This window comes from Equus asinus, chromosome 13 (genome assembly GCF_041296235.1).
Source record: "Equus asinus isolate D_3611 breed Donkey chromosome 13, EquAss-T2T_v2, whole genome shotgun sequence".
NCBI lineage: Eukaryota > Metazoa > Chordata > Mammalia > Perissodactyla > Equidae > Equus > Equus asinus.
This window is the reverse complement of record NC_091802.1, coordinates 19,863,920-19,885,331: the sequence shown is the minus strand read 5'-3', so window position 1 is coordinate 19,885,331 and position 21,412 is coordinate 19,863,920. Positions and strand designations below refer to the sequence as shown.

At 53.3% G+C, this 21,412-nt stretch overlaps 2 protein-coding genes across 4 annotated transcripts in view; both read left to right on the top strand.

Annotated features, from left to right (window-relative positions):
* SLC13A2 (solute carrier family 13 member 2) overlaps positions 1–3,651 on the top strand; it is a 28,393-nt gene extending 24,742 nt beyond the window's left edge. Inside the window, exon 12 of the mRNA XM_014862105.3 lies at positions 1,987–3,651. Coding sequence (XP_014717591.1) covers positions 1,987–2,052 — 66 coding nt within the window. The 3' untranslated portion in view covers positions 2,053–3,651. The remainder of the gene's footprint in view (positions 1–1,986) is intronic.
* Positions 3,652–5,583: 1,932 nt separating this feature from the next.
* FOXN1 (forkhead box N1) overlaps positions 5,584–21,412 on the top strand; it is a 28,110-nt gene continuing 12,281 nt past the window's right edge. The window contains exons 1-3 of one of the 3 annotated variants that reach the window (XM_014862101.3): positions 5,584–5,820; positions 19,370–19,521; positions 19,877–20,335. In XM_014862101.3, coding sequence (XP_014717587.1) covers positions 19,399–19,521; positions 19,877–20,335 — 582 coding nt within the window. In that variant the 5' untranslated portion in view covers positions 5,584–5,820; positions 19,370–19,398. The remainder of the gene's footprint in view (positions 5,821–19,369; positions 19,522–19,876; positions 20,336–21,412) is intronic. The other 2 variants (XM_014862100.3, XM_070482705.1) reach the window with 2 other exon arrangements.

Genomic DNA, 21,412 nt, shown 5'->3' with positions numbered 1-21,412 from the left:
GACTTGGGCCTTAGGTCAAGGGCAGCTCTAGAAGTCAGGGTCCTCGAGCCCAGAGTAGGCCCCCTGGGGGCTCAGGCCATGACTTCCCTGTCTCCCCTAAGTCTCAGAAGGAGGCTGCTTCCTGAAGAGGGAGGGGTGAGCTGTGTGGAGGGGGTGCAGGGTGAGGGGTCGGGGAGGAATGGGGTGGAGGAGGTTCTGGTGGGTGCCAGCCTGGAGAGGGTGCCCCCTACAGCCTCCACCCTAGTCTGGGCACCATTAGTCATGATCAACAGAGCCATGAGGTTTTACTGGGGCCAGGGAGTCTGAGAGCCTCCAAAGGGTGAGCCCTCAACCTCACGGAGAGGACAGGGGAGGAGGGCACAGGGAGGAGGGGCAGAGGAGATGGAACAGCTTGATGGGAAAGGTGGTGACAGGAATTCAGCAGAGTTGCTCTTAAGGAAGGGAGATCCACAGACATGTAAACACAGAGCCACGGTTCCTGTGTACACACAGAACGACTCATAGACACATGCACAGACACAGACACCTGCGTACACAGTGACACACACACAGACACTCATGTGTGCAAAGTCACCCACAGGCACTCAGAGCCCTTAAGACCCCCAGAGTCATTCACAGAAACACACGCACACACAGACTCGCAGACATTTGTACACACGCAGTCACTCAGACCCACATAAACACAGATACCCGTGCACATGGTGTCAGACCTTAGTGTTGTCACAAGTACACAGATGCTCACACACACTGAGACACAGATTCTGGATCCCAGATCCAGACCCAGCATCACATTATAGCTCCACAGAATTAATGCACACCCACCGTGGCACATGTGAGCATGAGAACAGAAATGTGAATACTCACACACAGGTACCTGGGGACTTACACAGACACTGATGCCAGTGAACACACACACACACACACACGTCATTGCCCCTCCCCACCTCCACAGCCATGCTTCCTGTAGCAGGAGGGATTAGGGAAGACGGGAGAAGCCTGCCCTCCCCACCCAGCAGGACTCTAGCTGTGTCCCTCCCCACCAGACCCCCCCCACCAAGCTCTCGGCTTGGAAACTCCCTGGATTTCCCAGAGAGCCAGCCAACCAGAACAGGCTTAGACCTCCTAACCTGGGGCCCCCGCCACACACCCTCCACAGCTCTGGCCGGTTCTCCTCCCTCATCCACAGCCAAGGAGCTGCCTGTTCTCCCCCAGGAAGCCCATCCTGATTAACCCTAGACCTCTCAAACCCTTCTTTGACATAGGGTCATTGGGCCTCAGGGCCTCAGTGCAGCTATGCTTGGGCCCAGTTCCTTGGCAGATGTTCTTCAATGTCTTCCATGCCAATGGAGGGAGACTTGGAAGGCCTGGAAGTGGCAGGCTCAGTCTTGGGAACCGACGTTGGGAAGACAAGTCTAGCTTACACGAGCAGAAGTGGACGGAAGATGGCCAGTCCTGATGTTGGTGCAGGGAGAGGTCCCCTCATCCACCACACTGGGGCTCCCAAGAGTGTGAACAATGCTTTTCCTTCTCCCTGGGGTCACCAGAGTCTTACCCTAGACTGGAGCATGGCAGACATTGGCCCCAAGGATTTCCATCCCCAGTCAGGACTGCTACTGGCTCAGTGCAGCCCAGCGCTGGGCAGAGCTCAGCAGCAGATGGTGAACCAGCTCTGACTGCCAGTCTCCAGGGAGACAGAGATTCCCCTGGCCCCGATCTGTTTGAATACTCAGCCACAGCCCGTCCAGCTCAGCCACCTGTGCAGGTCCTGAAATCAGGGTGCTGGAGTATGGGACCAAACCTCCAGAGAGAAGTCCTTCCCAAGGAAAGCAGAGCCAACACTGAAGCAGCCAGAGTTGAGGCTAGACACCAGGATAGACTGTCACGGTCCGGGAGAGAGCTCTGAGGGGCCGATGTGATGAGAGAAGAGAAGATGGTCCTGTCTGGGGGCAGAAAATGAGGAGACTGACCCCACAAATCTTCTTTCAGTCTAAGGTCTCTGGAATTCCCAAGGCTCCTGCTTCCACTCCCAGACTGCACACAATGAGGAAGTAGTGCGTCCCAAAGGAAAGAGGGAGCTAGAGCCCGCACCCATTCCTGGGGCAGAGGTAGGTCCTATCTCAAAAGAGAAAGAAGTTCATCTCACCCATCAGAAGCAGAGTCTCACTGTGGGAAGGCGAAAACCACAATCTCTCCTGTCATCCCCTCAGAGCTGCCCTGGGACCCTTGGCTCCTGAAATCCTTTTCATTTCCTTGATTTTTAATGAAGTTGAAAATCTTTTCACTTGTTTATTGGCCATTTGTATTTTATCTGTGAATTGCTTATTTATTATGTCCTTTGCCCATTTTTCTGTGAGATTGTCTTTCTTCTTATTTATTTAGAGGAGCTCTTTATATATTATGGATATTCACCCTTTGTCTGTTATATATGTTGCAACACTTTTTCCAGGCTGTTTTTTGTCTTTTAACTTTGTTTATGGTATACTTTGATCTAATGAAATATTTAATTTTTACTTAGTCAAGTAACATATTCCTTTATGGCTTCTGGATTTGATATCATGCTTTAAGAAGGCTTTGTCCATTCCATAATTATAAAAATGCTTCCTATATTTTTTCTATTTGTATGATTTTCATTTTATATTAGATCTTTAATCCATCTGGATTTCTTTACATATAGCATGAAGTAGAATTTAACTTTATTTCTTTCCAATGGAAAGCCCATTATCCCAAGTCTGTTTATTGAATTGTTTACACTTTCCTGTTGCTTTAAAACACGTTATTAGGGGCCAGCCCCGTGGCCGAGTGGTTAAGTTTGCATGCTCTGCTTCAGTGGCCCAGTGTTTCACCGGTTCAGATCCTGGGCGCGGACCTGGCACTGCTCATCAAGCCATGCTGAGGCTGCGTCCCACATAGCACAACCAGAAGGACCTACAACTAGAATATACAACTATGTACCAGGGGGCTTTGGGGAGGAGGAGGAGAAGAAGGAGAAGAAGAAACAAAAAAAAAACCTTATTATATACTCAGTTCTCACAAATACCCAAGTTTATTCTGGACTCAATTACCTTCAATAAATTTTTGTGTTCATTTGCACCAAAACCACACTGTTTTCATTGCAGAAGCCTTATTGAACATTTTGAAACCTGGCAAGGCAAGCTCCTCCTATTAGTCTTCTTTTGCAAAAAGTTCTAAGCTATTCTCATATATTTACTTTTCCTCAAACTTTAGAATCAACTTGTCACGTTGGTAGGGGAAGGAATTAGACTTTTTATTTGAATTACATTCAGTGTATAGATTATTTAGGGTAGAACTGACATCTTTACAGTATTCTATTGAACTTTCCAATTCAGGAACATGATAGGCCTTTATATTTATTCAGGCCTGATTTTGAAGTCTGTCAGTAAAGTTCCATTGTTTTCTTCATGTAAATTTCTTATTAAGTTTATTCCTGGGTATTTTGTAATGTTGTTTCTATTGTGAATTGGATCTTTTGTCTCTTTGTATTTTCCAATTGGTTGTTTTAGTTGTGTAGAAATGGTTTGGATTTTTCTATACTTAACATATATTCTACTAGCTTACTGAATTCTCTCATTGGTTCTAATAGTTTTTCAGTTGATTCTCTTAAATTTCCTAAGTAAACAGTCACGTCATTTGTAATTCTTGAAGATTTTGCCTCTTTTCTTCTCATGTTTATGTCCCTTATTTATTTTTCTTATCTTATTGCACTGGTTAGGGCCTTCAGAATAATGTTGATTGATAGCAATGATAGCAGCCTCCAAATTACAACTCTCATGGTTCCCTGTGCCTGGAGTATCTATATGGAAATAGATGTGAGTCTAGAAATAACAATTAGCCCTGTATACATCAGATAAGAGCAATTAGCAAACACACTAGAAAGTCCTGACAGCTGCCCTTTCACTGTGAAACTCCATTGCTTGTTAGGTTAAGGAAGCAGGGCTTTGATTGCTAGCGTGAGGCCTAGAGAAAAGAGTGGATTGACTCAGGGGCCCTGTTGTAGCCCCAGAATACAATTCCTGTATCCAAGTGGACAAGCCAGCACATCCTCACTTCTCACCCAGCACTACTGGGCTTGGTGAAGAGAAAGGGGGCATGTGTTTACTGAGTGTCTACTATATACCAGGGATTGTGCTAGGAACTTTAAACATAATCTTATTTAATCCTCACAACAACTTTATGGGTGAATAATATTATTCCCTTGTTCACAGATGAGGAAACTGAGGCTCGGAGTGGTAAGTATGGAAGATGACACAGCTAACCATCACTCACAGATGGGTTCATTGTTACCTGCCTCAATACTTTCTGTTTCAAAATGGATATTCCCTGCTTAGACCAAGAAGTCTCCAAATGTTTTAATCTCCTCTACACTGATGCCAGATGACCACTACCATCTCCCAGCCAAGGCTGATATTACCTCCCTCCTTGAAATGAGATAGAGTAAGCGGGGAGGAGCTGACACGTCCATACCCTCAAGCCAGAAGCCAAATCCCAGGCCTTGCTGGGCAGCAGATCTGCCACTGGGTCCCTGGAGCCTTTGGCTCCAGGAAGGGATACAAGTGGCCTTAGAGGCCAAGACAAGGGGTAGGGGTCGGGGGCAGTGAATGATCAGGGACAGGAGATGGGGTGGGGCAAAGAAGATGTAAAAGGAAGCAGTGAGATGGCCCTGGGGGCAGGTTCTGGGGCAAAAGCGCTGTCAGGGAGCCAGGCAGGCCCCAGATCTGAATCCAGGTAGGATCAGTGGGGGCCAATTTCCAGGGCTCACCAGGCACTCCGCTCTCAATGTGGACTCTGAGGGACCAGGACCAGGGCCACAACCACATGGATTTCTGTTTCCATCCTCCAGACCATAAATAGTTGCTATGGGATCATAACAGAGAGCCAGGGGGCCCCCATCTCCAACCTGCACAGACACACAGATATACACACACAGGACAGAATTGCTGACCCAGAGCACAGACATATGTACAGACACGAGGGTATAAACACACAGATGACACGTAAGAGGACATGGACACAGGCCTGGATACAGGAACATTGACATGGGGGAAGACAGATACAGATGCAGACCAACCCAGGAGACAAATGTGCAGACATGTGGAGAGACTCATATGCCCACAGACACATGTTCCTATGGGTGCACACACCCACACACATGAGGAGAGACCTTGAAGGTGTCAGAAGGACCTTCAGACAGAGAGTTCTGAGCAAATCTGTGCTTGTGCCTGGCCCTTGAGGGGTCACAACTACTGCCTGTCCACACCAGACCTGAGAGAAACCTGGGCCACCACCCAGAGCTGCTCCCCAGAAGCCCCTCACCAGCTCTATGAAAACACATGTGGTGGCCTGGCTCTTGTGACACGTGTGTGCATACCCCAACTGGCCTGTGTTCCACCTGTGGGGGCTGACATCCATTTTGGGGTGCAGATGGGAGCTACGGGATCAGCTCCTCCTCTGCAGGCCACAAGCTGTATCCACCGGCAGAGATGGGGGCCTGGGCTGGCCCAGGAGGAGGGAGGGGTTCGGGGGACCGGGGCGCGGCTGGGGCGGGCACAGGAGCCGGTACCTGTCAAACGAGAGCCAAGGAGCAAACTAGCTTCTTAGTCACCTTGCTCTTCTCCCCGTTTTGGCAGCAGCCCCTCAGGGCAAGGGGAAGCTGATATCATAATTATTGGCTCACCCAGCAGCTGCCTCCTCTCACCTGATGTCAGCACAGACCCAGGATAGCCGAGCTGACGGACTGACAGACGGACGGAGCTCCTGGCCCCCCAGACCCAGGCCCCCACGCCGACCTGCTTCACTGAGCAGGTAAGAGGAGACCCGGCCTAAGTCAGCCGTGGAGGCCAGCAGGGCCGGGCCAGGGCGTGGGGAGAGGGCTTGCCTTTTTAATGGGCCATGGGAGTGAGTGGGAGCACCGGGGTGCTCCCCATCATCTCATTGCAGCTCAAGGGAGACTCAGGAAGTGGGGTGAGTGCCTGGAGGCCAAGGAGGACCCCCTCCTCCATGCTCCTCCGTCTTCTTCCTGTTCTGGGTTGTCTAATTTCAATCATTCTTGTTGTAGCCTGGCTTTTCAGTCTGGTGTTTGTTGGATTTTGTGTACATGTCTCTGTGCGTTGAAGGAGGGCTTAGCCACCCTGCGCTGGGGGAAAACGAGGACTGAGAAGTGCTTGAACTGGAAAACGAGAGCTGAAAGACAGGGAGGCAGATTTCCAGCTAGGTGGCTTTCCTGGGTGGAAAGGGGAGAGCCCAGCTCTAGGGGCTGGGTGGTGCCAAGGCTGTGTGTTGATCAAGGAATCGCTCAACATCTCTGGGCAGCCTGAGCCGGGGTCTAGTTGCCTAGAGCCTGTGAGGAGGCCTGGGTTGCAGGAAGAAGATGGTGCACCTGGTGGAGAGGCAGACAGGTGGCAAACAGGTGCTGCGGACAGTACTGATGCTGAGCTCAAGGCAGAATCCTCCAGAGGTCTAGGAACATCTCTCTTCCTCAAGACCCCTGAAACCAAACGATCTGGGATATACACGGAACACTCAGACCCTTGAAGTCTAGACTTGGGGGTGTGGGGAGTGAAGGCCCTTAGGGAAATGGTTGAAGCAGCGGGGAGCCCCCTCTGGCTCCCACAGCTCCTCCCCACCCCCTACTTGATCAGGTAGGGCTCTGGCATTCCCCGTGGAGTCCCCCAGGCCCTCCCTAAATGTCCAAAGAAGCAAGTTAGATTAAGAATAGACTCTAACAAGTGGGCGTGTCTGCCTCGTCCCTGGGCACCCACAGGTGTGGGGGGTATGTTTGTGTGTGCATTGTGGCCAGGCACAGCTGGTCAGCGGGAAAGGACCCAGGTAGAGAGGACCCATCTTCTTGAGGAGCCTCTATGCCGGTCATTTCCTGCACCAGACAGGGCTACTCGCTTCTCAATTCCCTAATCCAGAAGGAGGAAACTTCTTCAGTTCCCTCACGGTCACGAAGTCCTTCCTGGAGTCAGAAGTCTCTCCTGCTGCAGGTCCAGCTCTGCTTGCCACATAGCCGACCCTCTGCCCCAGTGATAAAACCCAGTTCCTCTGGGCTGACTGGAGGGCGAGGTGGGGAGGGTGGCATTGCACTCCAGTCCGGTACCCCTCGGGCCTGGCTCCGGTGCAGTGCTTTTACTACCTTGGTCATTCCCTGACCCCCAGGATGCAGGCAGTGTAAGAGCATCTCAACTGATGGGGGGCAGCACCTCCTGCCATGGCCCCTCTCTTCTGTGTTGGGCCAGGGGGGCCAGGGTCGGGCTGGGTCCCGGGGAGGCTCAGGATCCTCAGGGACGAAGGTGCCACGGGGAGAGGCGCATGTCCTCCCAGCTCCCCGCCCAGCCCCGCCCTGCTGCCTCTGCCGAGCTCAGCTCCCGGCTCCAGGGCCTGCCGAGGCACGCTGCCCCCCCAGGCTCGGCGCCTCACTCACCTCCCAGGACCAGGAACCTGTTCTCCCAGGAATGCCAGGGAGTTCTCAGAGGACTTTATTTCCCAGGGGCTCAGGGAGCCCCAGAATACTCTTGATTCTGCTCCTGGGAAGGCGAAAGAAAGCTTAGGGGGTTTCAGACTCCTCCCTACTCCCCATCTTTGTCTCATCCATGCACTGATCCCACATGGCCCCCAACAAACAGCCTTCGTCTTTCATTGTGAGAGGGGAGAAAGCTTGGGACTCTTAAAGACAAGGAGGAAGCCCACCGTGACATGTGCCTTCTGGGAAGCTGTCATGTGCCCCCCTGGGTCTCAAGGAAATCCTTTAGCCCCAACGGAGAGCCCCAAGGAGAGCCATCTGCCGTCTAAGAAGGCAACACTTCCCATGGGCTCTCCATCCTTCCCAGCCAAGAAGTGCTTCCTGATGTCTAACCTCTCTCCTCCCAGATTGAGTCTTCATGGACCAGCAGAACCCCGACTGCCTGCACGGGGCTCAGGCACATAGCCAGAGGCTATTTCTAAGTCATATTGACATCTCCTGGGAGCTTGTGTACAGGAAGGGACAGAAAGCAGGCCCCACGCCCACTACCCCTCCGTTAGTCTCTCCAGCTCCATACTCTAGTGAGGAGGGGCTGCTGGGAGCCACTTCTGCCCACCTCTCCTTCTTCCTTCATAACAGAGGGATGCAGGGGACAGAGGTCTCACAGGTGTGCCTTCCCCTCTTTTCTTCCCAGTCACAGCCCACCATCCCTGCCGAGGCCTGCATGGGAGAGCTCAGCAAGCCGAGATGGGCTTCTGTAGCAGGAGAGATTGACATTAGACTTCAGGGAGATTTTCCAGCATTTTAAATTGAGTTTGACTGGACTATGTGACCACAGGAGGTGGTTTTCTGAGTGGAGAGGCAACAATTGATCTGGGATGGGTGTGGTTGGGCTGGCAACAGGCCCAGGGGTAGAGAAATGACAAGATGACCTCTCAGAGAGTGCATCTCAGAAACATCAATCAAAGGTCCCTGAATAATTTTGGTCTTTCCACCTTACCCATTCCTATCCTTTGTCCCTTCCTCCATCTCTGTGCCCATCCCCAACCTCAACCTCCACCCCATCCCTAACCCCTCCGCTCCATCCCTGTCTCCTTTCACAGCCCAACCCTATCTCCATCCCCATCTCCAAGCCCACCCCAGCCCTCTTCCTATCTGACTCCCCATTTCCATCCTCAATTTCACCTCCATGTCCACAACTTCATCCGTCTCTTCTCTCTCTACCTCATCTCCGCAGCTCTACCTCCATCTTCATCCCTAACCCCATCCTCCCATCCCGCACCATCCCCACCTCCCGAGGATGGATCTCTCCATATGTCAGAGATCCAGCCTTGGAGCCTAACACCACTCATCATCGTCCCTGCCAGGTCCTAGTATGTCCTCCACATTCTCCCAGTGTTCAGGAAAAGGCCAGAGCCATGCCACTAGCCACAAAATGGATTGAATAGGATCATCCTTAGAGAGGTCCTCAGCTTCCTGATCCTATCTGGGCCTTAAAGGCTGCATGCTGGCAAGACAGTAAAAATGAGTTTAAGAGCAACAAGACAAGTCGAGGTCTGATGTCCAGATAGACCTCTCTACACTGCAGGTGGGGACAGGTGCAGGAGAGATAGAGACACGTGCTCAGAGGGCCCGAAAAGGAGGCAGTGGCAACCTTTCTCAGGGGCTTGGGAGCATAAGCAGTGCAATTAGGCATGGCCAGGCCCTAAGCAGGGAGCTGCACAGAAGCTGAAGCAAGGAGGCCTGTGGGTTGTTTAGGAATGACTGCCATTGTGAGCATCCCTGGCTCTCTACCCCGCCTGTGGCTCTTGCTTAGTCAGCTCAGATTAATGGGGCCGAGGAGAGAATTAGCTGAATCGTGATCTCTCAGGGAGCTTGAGTTGAGAGCCAACTGTGAGTCACAGAGAGAAGGGAACCCATGCTCTCACAGCTATTCTGGAAGCTCAAGGGGTGGGAGGTACCCGCAAGACCCCCAAAGGATGCAACAGAAAGCCCACTGGGAGTTCTGACCCTAATCCTCTAACCCATGCTCCTGGGACGATGCATGGTCAGTTAACTTCAAGCCCCCAGTCTGAAACTACCACTTTAGGCAAACTATAGCCATCCCAGACACTAACACACACACACACCCACCCTGAATGGGGCGTGTCCCTGGAACTGGATCGCCCGGAGACAGTTGGAGATCCCACCCACACTTGTAAATTCCACAGCCATGTTCCACACTACACCAGCCCATCAGTCTTGGAAGGCACAGGATGTGCATGAGGGCATACACACATCACCATGATCAGAAAACCCAGTTATCAGAATCTGCCCTTAGCAGTTACCCCCAACAGAGCCAGGGGTGACCACAGCAGTGTTCACTGTCAGAAGCATCCCCAGCTCCCTCTGGGAGGGATTCCTGGAGCCCATGTTGGGCCCCACAGAGCATGTGGCTTTGGAGAGGAGGCTTGGCCTCTCCGGGCCTTCCCATGAACATGTCCAATCTGCTGGAGGTGGCGAGGGTTTTGGAGAGAAAGTTCTTCGGGTTGACAACAACAAGCCTAGGAGGATCTTGGGGTTGTCAAGGGAGAAAGGTGGGGGCTGGAGCCCAGGAGTTGGATGAGCTCAGGGAAGCACCCCCAGAACATGCCACCTCTCCACATCCTTCTCCTCAGATGGGCGAGGGAATGATTGCACCCTCAGAGGCAGCTTCACCCAGCCCAGGTGCCTGGAGGAAGGGCTGTTGCACAGGCACCTGCAGAGCAGGCAGCAATCCCTTCTGCTGGTGGCGCTTCAGTTTCCCCACCTGTCAAATAGAAAGGGGCTTGAGTGGGAGGCCCTCCCAGTGCTTTTCTCACTCCAAAGTTTGGTAAGTCCAAGCAGTTAACTTACTGTCTGCCTCATATGTGTGCACACATGCACGCTGGACAGTGGGGGTTGGGGAGGAGGTGCTGCATCAGTACTTGTCTTGTACTAGATCTGTATTATTAGCAGTGGTGGCAGAATTAATATCCCTAATAACAGATTGGTAATAATGAGCAGTCCTTCTGATAATGATATGTACAGAGCATGAGAGGCCCCTGGCCCAAGGAATGGTGGGATCCTGAGCCATCTCATGCCCCGACTAAGGTGGGCAGGCAGAGAGTCCCACCAGCTGGATGTGAGCACTCCTGACCACCCCCATGGGGAGCACTCTGGGAAGAGCAAACGATTGAAGGGGAAAAGATCTCAGCCCCCATCCCTCTCCTGAGATCCCAGGAGCCTGGGACCTGGGGGAGGAGGCAGGGACAGCAGACAAGATGGTGTTGGTTTATGTTCCTCAGAGCATTTTGACATTCTGGCTCTCACTCAGTCCCCAGGACAGCCAGTGAGGTACGTAGGGCAAAGATGAGGATCCCATTTTATAAAGAAGGGAAGGAGGTTCATCCCCGTGATGAGCACACACTGATGGCAGAGATGGGAGAGGACGTTTCTGGGGTCCTTGGTCAGAATGACTCCCTGTGAGGGAAAAGGGGGGCTTTGTAGGGAAGCTGGGGGCTTCCAAGGTGATAAATGCCCAGCTAGGGGATGAGCTGAAACAAGGTCCCAGTCATCCCTGTTGGTCTCCCAGCTCAAATCCTAGCCATCCGCCGCCACAGCCAATCAGCTCAGCAGTCAGTTACCGGTGCAGCCCTCAGGAGGCTGGAGGTGAGACCACCAGGCTCAGCCCTGAGTGACTTCATTATGAGGGTGGGACTTCAGGACCCCAGAGCTAATGGGTTCTCAGAGGCAACCAATTTCGTGCCATCCTCCAGCTGATTTCTCCACCCTCCTTCAGCCAGCAGGGCTGGAGGAAGCCTGTTGTAAGGAAGGATGAAGGTGATATTTCATGATCTGTGAAAAATCCCCCTGTTCCTCCAGTCACTCCCTGGCTCATCATCTACTCTTTTTTTGTGTGTGCTTGTGAGGAAGATTGGCCCTGAGCTAACATCCGTGCCAGTCTTCCTCTATTTTGTATGTGGGATGCTCCCACAGCATGGCTTGATGAGCAGTGTGTAGGTCCATGCCTAGGATCTGAACCCACGAACCCTGGGCCGCCCAAATGGAGCAAGCAAACTTTAACCACTACATTGCCAGGCCAGCCCTTCATCATCTACTGTTTGGTCCCTTTCACAGCTGGGCGGACTGAAGATTGGAAGAAACATTTTTCTGTAGAAGCCAGTGTTTAAGGCCTCAGACCACCGCTTTCTGCATACTCTCCCCTGAAAGGATTAAGCAGACAAGAAGTCCCCATCCCCAAGGAGACCCGCTCTCTGGTCAGGCCCCCAAAGGTTCTAGGTCACCTTGCCCATCTACAAGTCTCTTGCCAGGTCTGTTCTCACCATCAGACCCAGTCATGCCTGTAAAAGTCCCTGGGGAAGGTGGAGGGTGCGGGGCACCTTCTCCCAGAACTGCCCATCTAAGGGGCTCATGTTCTTAGAATTGAGAATTTCGCCTCCTCCTCCCCTTGCTAACCTTGGAGGGCAAGCTGACCCTGCTTCTGGGAGCAAGATCTGGAGGTGGGCTCACAGCCCCTGAGCCTGGACTCTGGAGTAGGGAGGAGAGAGGAAAAGACCATGAATGGCACCCAAGAGTAAGAGCAATAAGATCCCTGGGGGCTGGGGGTGTTTAGGTAGGAGGTCTCTAGAAAGGGCCATCTAAGATGTAGAAGAACCCAGCAGAGCCAATCTCTCAGACCAGGTAGCCATAGCAGAGGAGAAAGGGGCTGGTAGGTGTGTCTCCGAAAGGGATGGATGGGAGTTTTGAGGGGTAGCATTACTTGTTTCTTTGAAACCAAGCATCCCTTCCTTCCCTTCTACCAAATAAGCAGCCACAGGAGGTCAAGGACTCCCATCAATCTGTCCCACTGTCTGTTCATCCAACTGTCTGCCCATCTGTTTATTTATCCATCTGTCCACCTTTCCATCCTGTCATTTGTCTCTCTATCAATCTGTCCATCCATTGATTTGTCCATTCCATCCACCCATCTGTCCTCCCACCCACCTACCTATCCATCCATCAGTCCATCCATCCATCCATCCATCCATCCATCCATCTACCCACCCATTCCTCCATCTATCCACCCATCCATCATCCATCCATCCTGAGAAGTCAGTCCCCAGTTGGTTTCCCCAGGGTGGCTGGGAAGGCCCTGTGGTCCTGTGGCATTTATGGGGCATGTGACCTGCCTGCCTGGCCTGGGGAGGCAGCCCCACCCCAGCCCTCAGGCAGGGGGCCGGTCCAGGCATGTGGGAGTATTTATACCTCGATGGAGGCTCCTGGGAGGTTACTGGGCTGAATGACTCCCTGAAGCCGTGATGGTGGCCATGGCCCAGAATTCACTGTGAGTGCTTGGATTCAGCTCCTTTGGGGCCAGGGCTGGGTGGCAGGGGCTTGGGACGGCTGGAGAGATGGGAAGCTCCCCAGAGGTGGCCAGGGATGGTGGAAAGGAAGGGGTGCTGGGGAAAGGAGAGTGGGAGAACGGGAAGCTGTTGGAGTTAGGCATCCGCAGCCAGACTGGGACCCACCCTGGAGAAAGGATGAGCCCATTGCCATTTCCTAGTCTCCGAAGGGTCCCTTAGTGAATGTCAGGAAGGACAGGGCAAGAGGACTACGATTACAAGAGAGATGAAGATATCTGAAAGAACTTCCGGGTCAGCCCCAGGCATGGAAGGCGGCTCAAGTGTTTTTTCAGCATGGGCATACCGAGCAATGCTCTAGGACCAGCCTACTTCCAGAGGTAGGGGAAGGACTGAAGAGCTTCTGGAGAGCCCTGATTTGGGGAATGGGAATGACTCAGCTGCAGGCGTCAGTGGCTCAGATTTGAGGAAAGCATCACATGGGGGACATGATTGTTCTTCATCCTTTGTTCTTCCCCACTCCACCCCCTGCCCCTTCTGTCTGTAGCTGCCTCTCAACACACTTTCATCAGATCTCAAGGCAGGGGCAGTTGACCCATTTCCTGAAACCAAGACAGGGTCAAGAGCCAGAGGGGCCAGAATTTTGGCCTCAGAAGCCCAATCTTGATGGGAAGAGAGGAGCTAGAAACCCCCTCCTTCTTTGCTCCCCCAGACTGCCAGTATCCTGGGGTGCTTAAACCTCAGGAGCTGGCCCCCAGGCCCTTCCCTGCCACCCCCGACTAGGTAATTACCCAGCAGCTCCAGGGGACCCCTCCCAGGAGACAGGTGGGTGGAGCCCCGGGTGGGGCCACAGGCAGCACTGGGCACTGACCCCACCCCTTGTAAAACATGCTGCCGCAGCCAGCAACAGAAACCATTAAGGCAGAACTGCACTGTCTCCACCTCTCTCATAAAGGACAGGTAGCCCGGGCAGGAGGGAGTCTGTATGGAGAACCCAGTGAGGGCTTTCGGTGTCCTCTGTGACTCGGCTGCCCACAGAGGAGGCCGGGACACACCCTTCCAAGGAAACCTCCAACCTTGCCCCCTAGCTGCCACTCTGGCTTCCAGGTGTGAGCAAGGAAACTAAGGTGTTCCTGAGGTGGGGCCGTGTAGCATAGTGGTTAAGCACACTGGCTTTGAAGCCTGTGTCTGAATCCTGGGGAGCATAATTTGCTAGCTGAGTGAACTTGGGCAAGTCGGGTTAACCTCTCTGAAGCTCAGTTTCCTCATCTATAAAATGGGGATGATAATACAGCACCTCCCTTATGGAGTTTAATAACTTACCCATCTGTACCTGGTCCCTTTGAGGATTTCCTCAGGGACGTCCCTCTTGAAGGCAGAGCAGGGGTGAGGGCCCTGCTGACAACTCTGTGGACCATATACACATCCACAGGACCAGCTTCAGCATCTTGAGATGCAAATGGTCCCTGTGCCTCCATTTACTTATAAGGAAACTAAGTACAGAAAGGGGAAGTGACTTGTCCAAGGTCATACAACCAGCAAACAGGGTGTCCCGTGGACCCCACTCCCTGAGTCACTGAGTCCTGAGGCACTAGGAAAAGGGTCTCTGAGAGGTGGGGAGATGTGCTGAGTAGACGGGGCACAGGGCCCGGCGGTTAATGAGAAGGGCACAGAGCAGGGACTCAGCAATGGTCATTGTTGATCCTGTTATGCTTTCTGAGGAATTTCTTACCCATCATGGCCCTTACTCAGTTTAGAGAGCCATTTCTTTCTTCCCTCTGACTCCAGGGAAGATCGAGTCTACTTCCTCCATCCCCACCCCTACCCTCCCACTCCCCAAGGATCACGGAAGAAGTTCTGAGAGCAGAGGGTGGACAGAATGCCCAGATACCGAAATGGTCTTCAGCTAATGTTGTGCCAGGGTTGTACCCCTGGACTGTGTGTGTTTGCGGGTGTGGTTGGGGCTCTTGAGGCCTGAGAATCAAGAGATGCTGTTTTCAGTTTAGCTATGTGGCCCTGGCATGTCACTTCTCTCTGGGCCTCAATTTTCTCCCCTGAAAAATGGGCTTAATGACCTTGACCCCTACCAGTGGTATGCTAATAAACATTCACCAACCAGCTCTCCAAAAACAGAAGAAAAAAATCCCCCAAACTTTGACTTGTAGTATTTGCTAATTTCCGTGGGGAAATACTCCCACCATGGCCAATTTGGGCCAATTTGGGCCAGTTTCACTGAATGTGAGATTAGGAAGAGATGGGCACAACTGGCTCTCATGAGCCTATAGCAGCTGGCTCCAGCAGATCAATACCTGCTACCCTCCGGGGCAAGCAAAGAAATGATGAAATGAGATGATAGATACAAAAGTGCTTTGTCAACTGCAGAGTGCTTTATAGATGTAGAGTTGTGATGACAATCATCCTTACAGTCGAAGGTACCCCAGGGCACGATCCACCTTGGAGAGCCCTGGCCCAGCTCCAGCCCGGGAAGGGGGCAGGTTGTGGGCTGAGGGAGCTCACACTAAATGGCAGGGTCATGAGTGCCACCTGGGGTAGCTCCTGGGATCTGAAAATGGAGGAGAGTTGCTTGGACCTCCTGCACTGGTTTGCTCATATTTGCACACACCTCTCATCATGCTCTCTGAAAGTGAAGCTGGTAGGATAGAGGTTAGACTTCAATGAAAGGTTACTTCTGAATGCAGATGGCTCTGGATGGAGCCATCAGAGAGGCCTCCTGAGGGATCCAGAGCAAGAGTCACCCCGCCCCCTTCCTACTCCCAGAAAAATCTCTGGGAGTTTCTACAGCCATTCTACCACGGAGGAACGGCTGGAATGATCTCTGAGGCCAGAGAGTCAAGAGGAGGGAAGTTTTGCCTCTGCCAATAGGGGAGGAGGATGTCAGGGAGACGGAAGTGGGAGGCAGGAAAGAGGAGTTCCCTCTGCTTTCCTCCCCCACCCCCAGAGCTCATGGTTCAAATTAACTCTGTCCCACTGTTAATTATTAGTAATAGCTATCATTTATTGAGCATATACTATGCATTAAACTATTTACAAGCAATATTTCATCTAAACCTCCAGAGGGGTATGTATTATTAGCCCTATTTTACAGATGAGGAAACTGAGGCCCAGAGAAAGAAGTTAAGCAACTTGCCCAACCAAAGTCCCACAGTTTCTGGGATTTAAACCCAGTCCTGACTCTAGAGCTTCTGAACTAGATCATCCAACTTCAGAAGCTCTGCCGGCTGCTCCAGGGAGGGGTCAGGGGCCCAGGCAGCCTCATCCCTCCCCCCACAGTGAGCCCTTCCCTGTGCTTGACAGGAGCCTGCCATATACACCAATCAGAGACCTTCTGCCCAGCCCCTGAGGCACAAGGGCCCTTAGAATGCAGCTGGTGGAGGACTCCCTCTTTCCAGGGTTGTGTAGTCTTAGGCAAGTCACTTAACCTTTTCTCTGGGCCTACTTTCCTTATCTGTAGAATATAGCTTCAGCCGAGGCAACCAAGGGGGTACCATGGTCACTGAATCAGGAGTCATGATGTACAAAACCTACCCAGAGGAAACTCTGAAGTGAGGCCCATTCAGGGACTTCTGCATCCTCAGTGAAAACCAAGGAGTGGGCCTCTGAACTCTGCATAGCCTCCCAGGTCCTAATCCTGTCCCTAGGGGTTGGAGGAGGTGGGGTGGTGGTTTGGGCAAGCCAATGAAGGATATGAATGTCATGGCTATAAACTGAAGTCTTCACTTAAGGCCTCTGACATGCAGGAACTCAGCCAGGGCTCCAGATAATGTCCTGGGACGTTATAGGGGCTGGGACAAGGATGGGGGTAAGGCAGAGGCTGAAGGAGTCCTTCTGGGGAGGCCAAACCCTCAGCGGGAGATGCGGCCCAAGCTGGGGCTCAGAGAGGCCTCCTCAGCTTCATGTCTCAGAGGAGCAGAGCTGGGGTCTGACTCCTCCGAGACCGGGCTGGGTGAAGGCCAGGCAGACAGGGCAGAGCTAGCAAGGGCAGCTGCCACCTGCGCATGGGCTCATTAGCCCATGTCCCCAGGCCTGCCAGGCCTGAAGCAGCGAGACCATCAGGGAAACTAGAGTCTGGGGTCAGAGGCCACAGCCACATTTGTCCACTGAAGCCAGATGTATGACATGTGTCCTTGAACATTTTCTATGTGCCAGCAGCTTATACACCTCATCTCACTTAGTTTTCATGATGACCCTATAAGGTGGGTCCGCAAGCCCCATTTATTAGAGGAGCAAAGTGAGATACAGAGAATTATACACTTTGTTCAAAGTCACACAGCCAGGAAGTGACACAGCTGAGACTTAAACTCAGGTCAGCCCAAATCCAAAACCTTTGCTCCTGACCACATGCTACTCTGCCCCTGGAGAGGAGCGCGACCCCTGCGCCGTGAGTTACAAAGCCTGAGACCCAGAGGTTGGTGGCGGGGGGAACCCAAGCCTTGCTTCAGGAGGCGCTGGAGAACGCCTTGGGAGAGCAGCTCTGGGCAGGGGCCAGGCGTGGCAGGCAGGCCCAAGCTGTCCAGGAGCTGTCCAGGGAGCGGGAGCCAGGTCGGGCAGTCATGCGGAGCTGGAGATGGGCTGCCCTGCACCTCTGGCCCCAGGCCTGCTCCACTGTGGTGTCCAGTTACGGCCAGCTCGGCGCTTCCCCGGTCACGCCACATTTAGCAGTGCCGAGTGAGCGGGCGCCAGGACACGGAGCAGGGGCGGGGGAGACTCTTGAAGGGCGCGGGAGAGCCTCCCACCAGTCCTCCACCTGGACCCCAGCCACCGGCCCCTCCACCACTGATCCCCTGAGGGACTTTGGGCAAATACCGTCCCTTCCTTGTCCCCATTACTCCCCTGTCAAATGAAAGATACGGTTTATTTAACAAAGATGCACCAACCCCAGGCCGGGCACCATGGGACCCATGAGGCCATCCCGCCCTCCCAGAGCTCCCGGGAGAGCATGGTTCAGGACAAGCAGTTCTTCTGCTCTGCTTGAGGGGGGCTTGAGTAGGAAGGGTAAGTGTAAACCTCGTGCTTTTCTGGTTGTCTGGGCCGCCTCAGCTTATCCCATCCCACTCTGACCCTCACCAAATGAAACTGTAGGAGGAGTGCAGCCTCCAGAGTCAGACAGGTCTGCGTCGAATCCCAACTCTATCAAGGATTTGCTGTGTGATCTGTGCAAGTCACAGAACCCCTCTGATCCTGTTTCCTCGTCTGAAGAGTGGGCTTAATAATCTACCTTCCTCACAGGTTTGTTCTGACAAACCAATAAGAAAATTCTCCAAATTTTTGACATAATAGCCAGCCTTTACTAGAGACTACTTGGGCAAAGAGGAGTAAATTCAAAAGGAACTACCTTTTGCAGGTGGTGGAGAAGGAAGGCAGAGAGCTGAGGAAGATAATCGCAGTAAGAGGCATACTAATGATGATATTAATAACGAGAGCTGGCATTTATCGAACACTTACTACGTGCTTGACACCGTGCTAAATACTTTGTGAGCATGGTTTCACTTAATGCAGCATCCCCATGAGGGAGGCCCTGCCTCTCTCCCTGTTTTGTAGATGATGATGCTGAGGCTCAGAGAGCTTCAATGACACAGCTAGCAAGGAAAGGCAAAGGCTGGCTTTGAGCCGAGTCCTCCTGCCACTCGGCTGTGCTGGGGACAGAGTCCACCTATAATTCTAGAAGGTCTGAGCAGAAGGAGCCCTCAGATGTCATCTAGTACAAGCCCCTCATTTTTTGGATGGTAAAACAAAAGCTCAGAAGAGACAGTGACCTGCACAAAGTCACAGGTGTGGAGATGGAGTTTGGAGGATGTAGGAGAAGACAGCCCATGCCAGACATTCCACAGTGGGCCAGTGGCAGCATCCCTGGGACTGTGCCAGACTCACGGGGGCATAGGCAACCAGGTCCCCACAAGTCCCCAGTTGCACACTGTGGTCGTGCCAGCCAGGCTGAGGCGCCGGAGGTGGGTACCGCGGGCCTGGCCTCTGCAGAGGGCTGGGTCACCTGCACTGTGAGGGTCACTGCCGCACCAGGCCTGGGCCTGACCCCTTCTCCAGCTCCCCCTCCTCTCAGGACCACCCACTTGCTCAGTCACTGAACAGAGACTGCTTGCCATGGTCACCTAGCCCAGTCTCTCATTGTGGAGACAGGAGACGGAGCCAAGGAGCCAGAGGCAGGGTCTCACTGGGAACCCCTCCTGGTTCACTACTCTGTAGCTGCAGAGCCTGAGAGCACTCCTGGGGAGTCTGGGGGGCTCCGAACTGGCTCATTTTCCTCTCTCCCCACCAGTCTTCTCTCTCTCTCTGTGCTTCTTGCTCTGTCTCTCACATTGTTTATCTGCTTCCTTTTGTTTCTGATATTTCTCTCAGTTTGTCTCTTTGTCTGTCTGTCTGTCTGTCTGACTCTCTCTCTCTCTCATCAGAAGTCTGGCTGGAGTTGGGGTCCCAGCCCAGGGATGGGGTGGGAGTGGAGGTGGTCGACTTTGGGTTGGTCACCCCTGGACTCTGGTCCTCACTCTCATCACAGCTGGCTTTCTTCGAGGCCAGGACTGGGTGATGGTGTCGCTGCTCCCGCCACAGTCTGACGTCACGCTGCCGGGCCCCGCCAGACTGGAGGGCGAGCCCCAAGGGGACCTCATGCAGGCACCGGGCCTCCCGGGCTCCCCTGCACCACAGAACGTAAGTACCTGGCACCCAGGCCTGGGCTAAGGCCTCCTGCGGTCTACCTTGTCCCTTCCACCAGCAAACAAATGTCCAATGACTCCAAGATCCAGAAATGTGCAGCTGTGGCCCCCTGCTTATCCACTTTTATCTGGGGCTTTCCCAGCACAGGGCTGTAGATCCATCCTACTTGGGGCACCCCAGGTTTGGGAGCAGTGTGCCCTCATCAGATTGGGGCTTCCAAGGGCAGACTATGTCTCCTCCATCATTTGGGGGCTCCCCAGACCTCAGCCACAAACTCCTTTACCCTAGCACAGAGTAGGGTTCTGGTCCAGCCTCCACTTACAGGCTCTCTACTCTCTGTCCACCCCAGAAGCATGCCGGCTTCAGCTGCTCATCTTTTGTGCCTGATGACCCTCCAGAGAGGGCACCGTCACTGCCCCCCCACAGCCCCAGCATCGCGTCACCAGGCCCCGAGCAAGTCCACTGCCCAGCTGGCCCTGGCCCGGGCCCCTTCCGGCTCTCAACCTCAGACAAGTACCCTGGCTTCGGCTTTGAGGAGGGCCCAGCAGGCAGCCCTGGGCGCTTCCTCAAGGGCGGCCATGTGCCTTTTCACCCATACAAGCGGCATTTCCATGAGGACATCTTCCCCGAGGCCCAGACCGCCCTGGCCCTCGATGGACACTCCTTTAAGACCCCAGGGGCGCTGGAGGCCTTCGAGGAGATCCCAGTGGAAGTAGGGGAAGCTGAGGCCTTCCTGCCTGGCTTCTCAGCAGAGGCCTGGTGCAACGGGCTCCCCTACCCCAGCCAGGAGCACAGCCCCCAAATCTTGGTGAGTACCCCCTACTCGCCACCTACCCCCGTCCCAGTTCCCAGCAGCCTACAACCAGTCCTCTGAGGTCAAACTCGCTGCCTTCCTTTCCAGACCTTTCCACTCAGGGTCAGTGTGCACAAGAGAAGCAACAAGCTCAGAGCGTTGGAGTCTCTTGGCTTCATTCTGGGCCTCCGGGTCAGCTGGGGAGAGGATGCCGACCTGGCCCGGCCCGGCATGAAGGGGGCCAGGTGGGGAGGTCAGGTTAAGGAAGCTGGCAGCTTCCCAGAGGCTCCTGAGTCAGGATTCCAGTGTGTGACTTCCCTCTGATTGTTAAATATGAAGAATCCCCAGCCAGACCTATACGCCCATATGCAAATGTGAGAAGAAAAACACATTCCAGAGGCCAAGAGAAAGGGTATAGGGAGGAGCCACATAACACAATATTCTCCTCTCTAGCATCAGCATACAGAGTTGAGAGAAGACTTAAGCCTCCTCATAGGACGTTCTGGCTCCCATTCTTTGCCCAGAGTGGGGCCTGAGTGTATTCATAGGAATACCTTGAAAGCACCTTGGAATGTCAATGTGTCCTTCCACAGCCATACCCAAGGAGCTGTGCGACCTTGGGCAAGTCACTTAACTTCTCTGAGCCTCATCTGAAAAGTATGGTTAACAGTACCTGCCTCATTGGCTTGTTGCCTTGGGAAGAGGAAAGCTAAAGGGAGCTTTGCTCCCCACTGCCCAGCTCTGATTTGGAGGTCCCTGAGGTAGTGAGCACTGAGTGGGCTCAGCCTGGGCTGCGCCTACTCCAGATGCCCACCAGCCCTCCTCACCTCCTGCTTTCAAACAGACTCCCATTCTGTCCCCAAGGTACCCCCAAGAAAGGCCTATTTCTCACGCTTGGAAGATAGAGACGGGGTTGTGCATCTACCAGGTGTGGCCAAGACCGGACCTGATTCTGGTTCTGGGGCCCTTTGATGGCCTCTCCTCAGGCCATCAAACCTGACAGCAGCTCACAGTGAGGGCACCATCATATCAGCTACTTCCCCCTAAATGTCCACTCAGTGCCAGCCCCTGGTCACTGTGCCAGATGCTTTC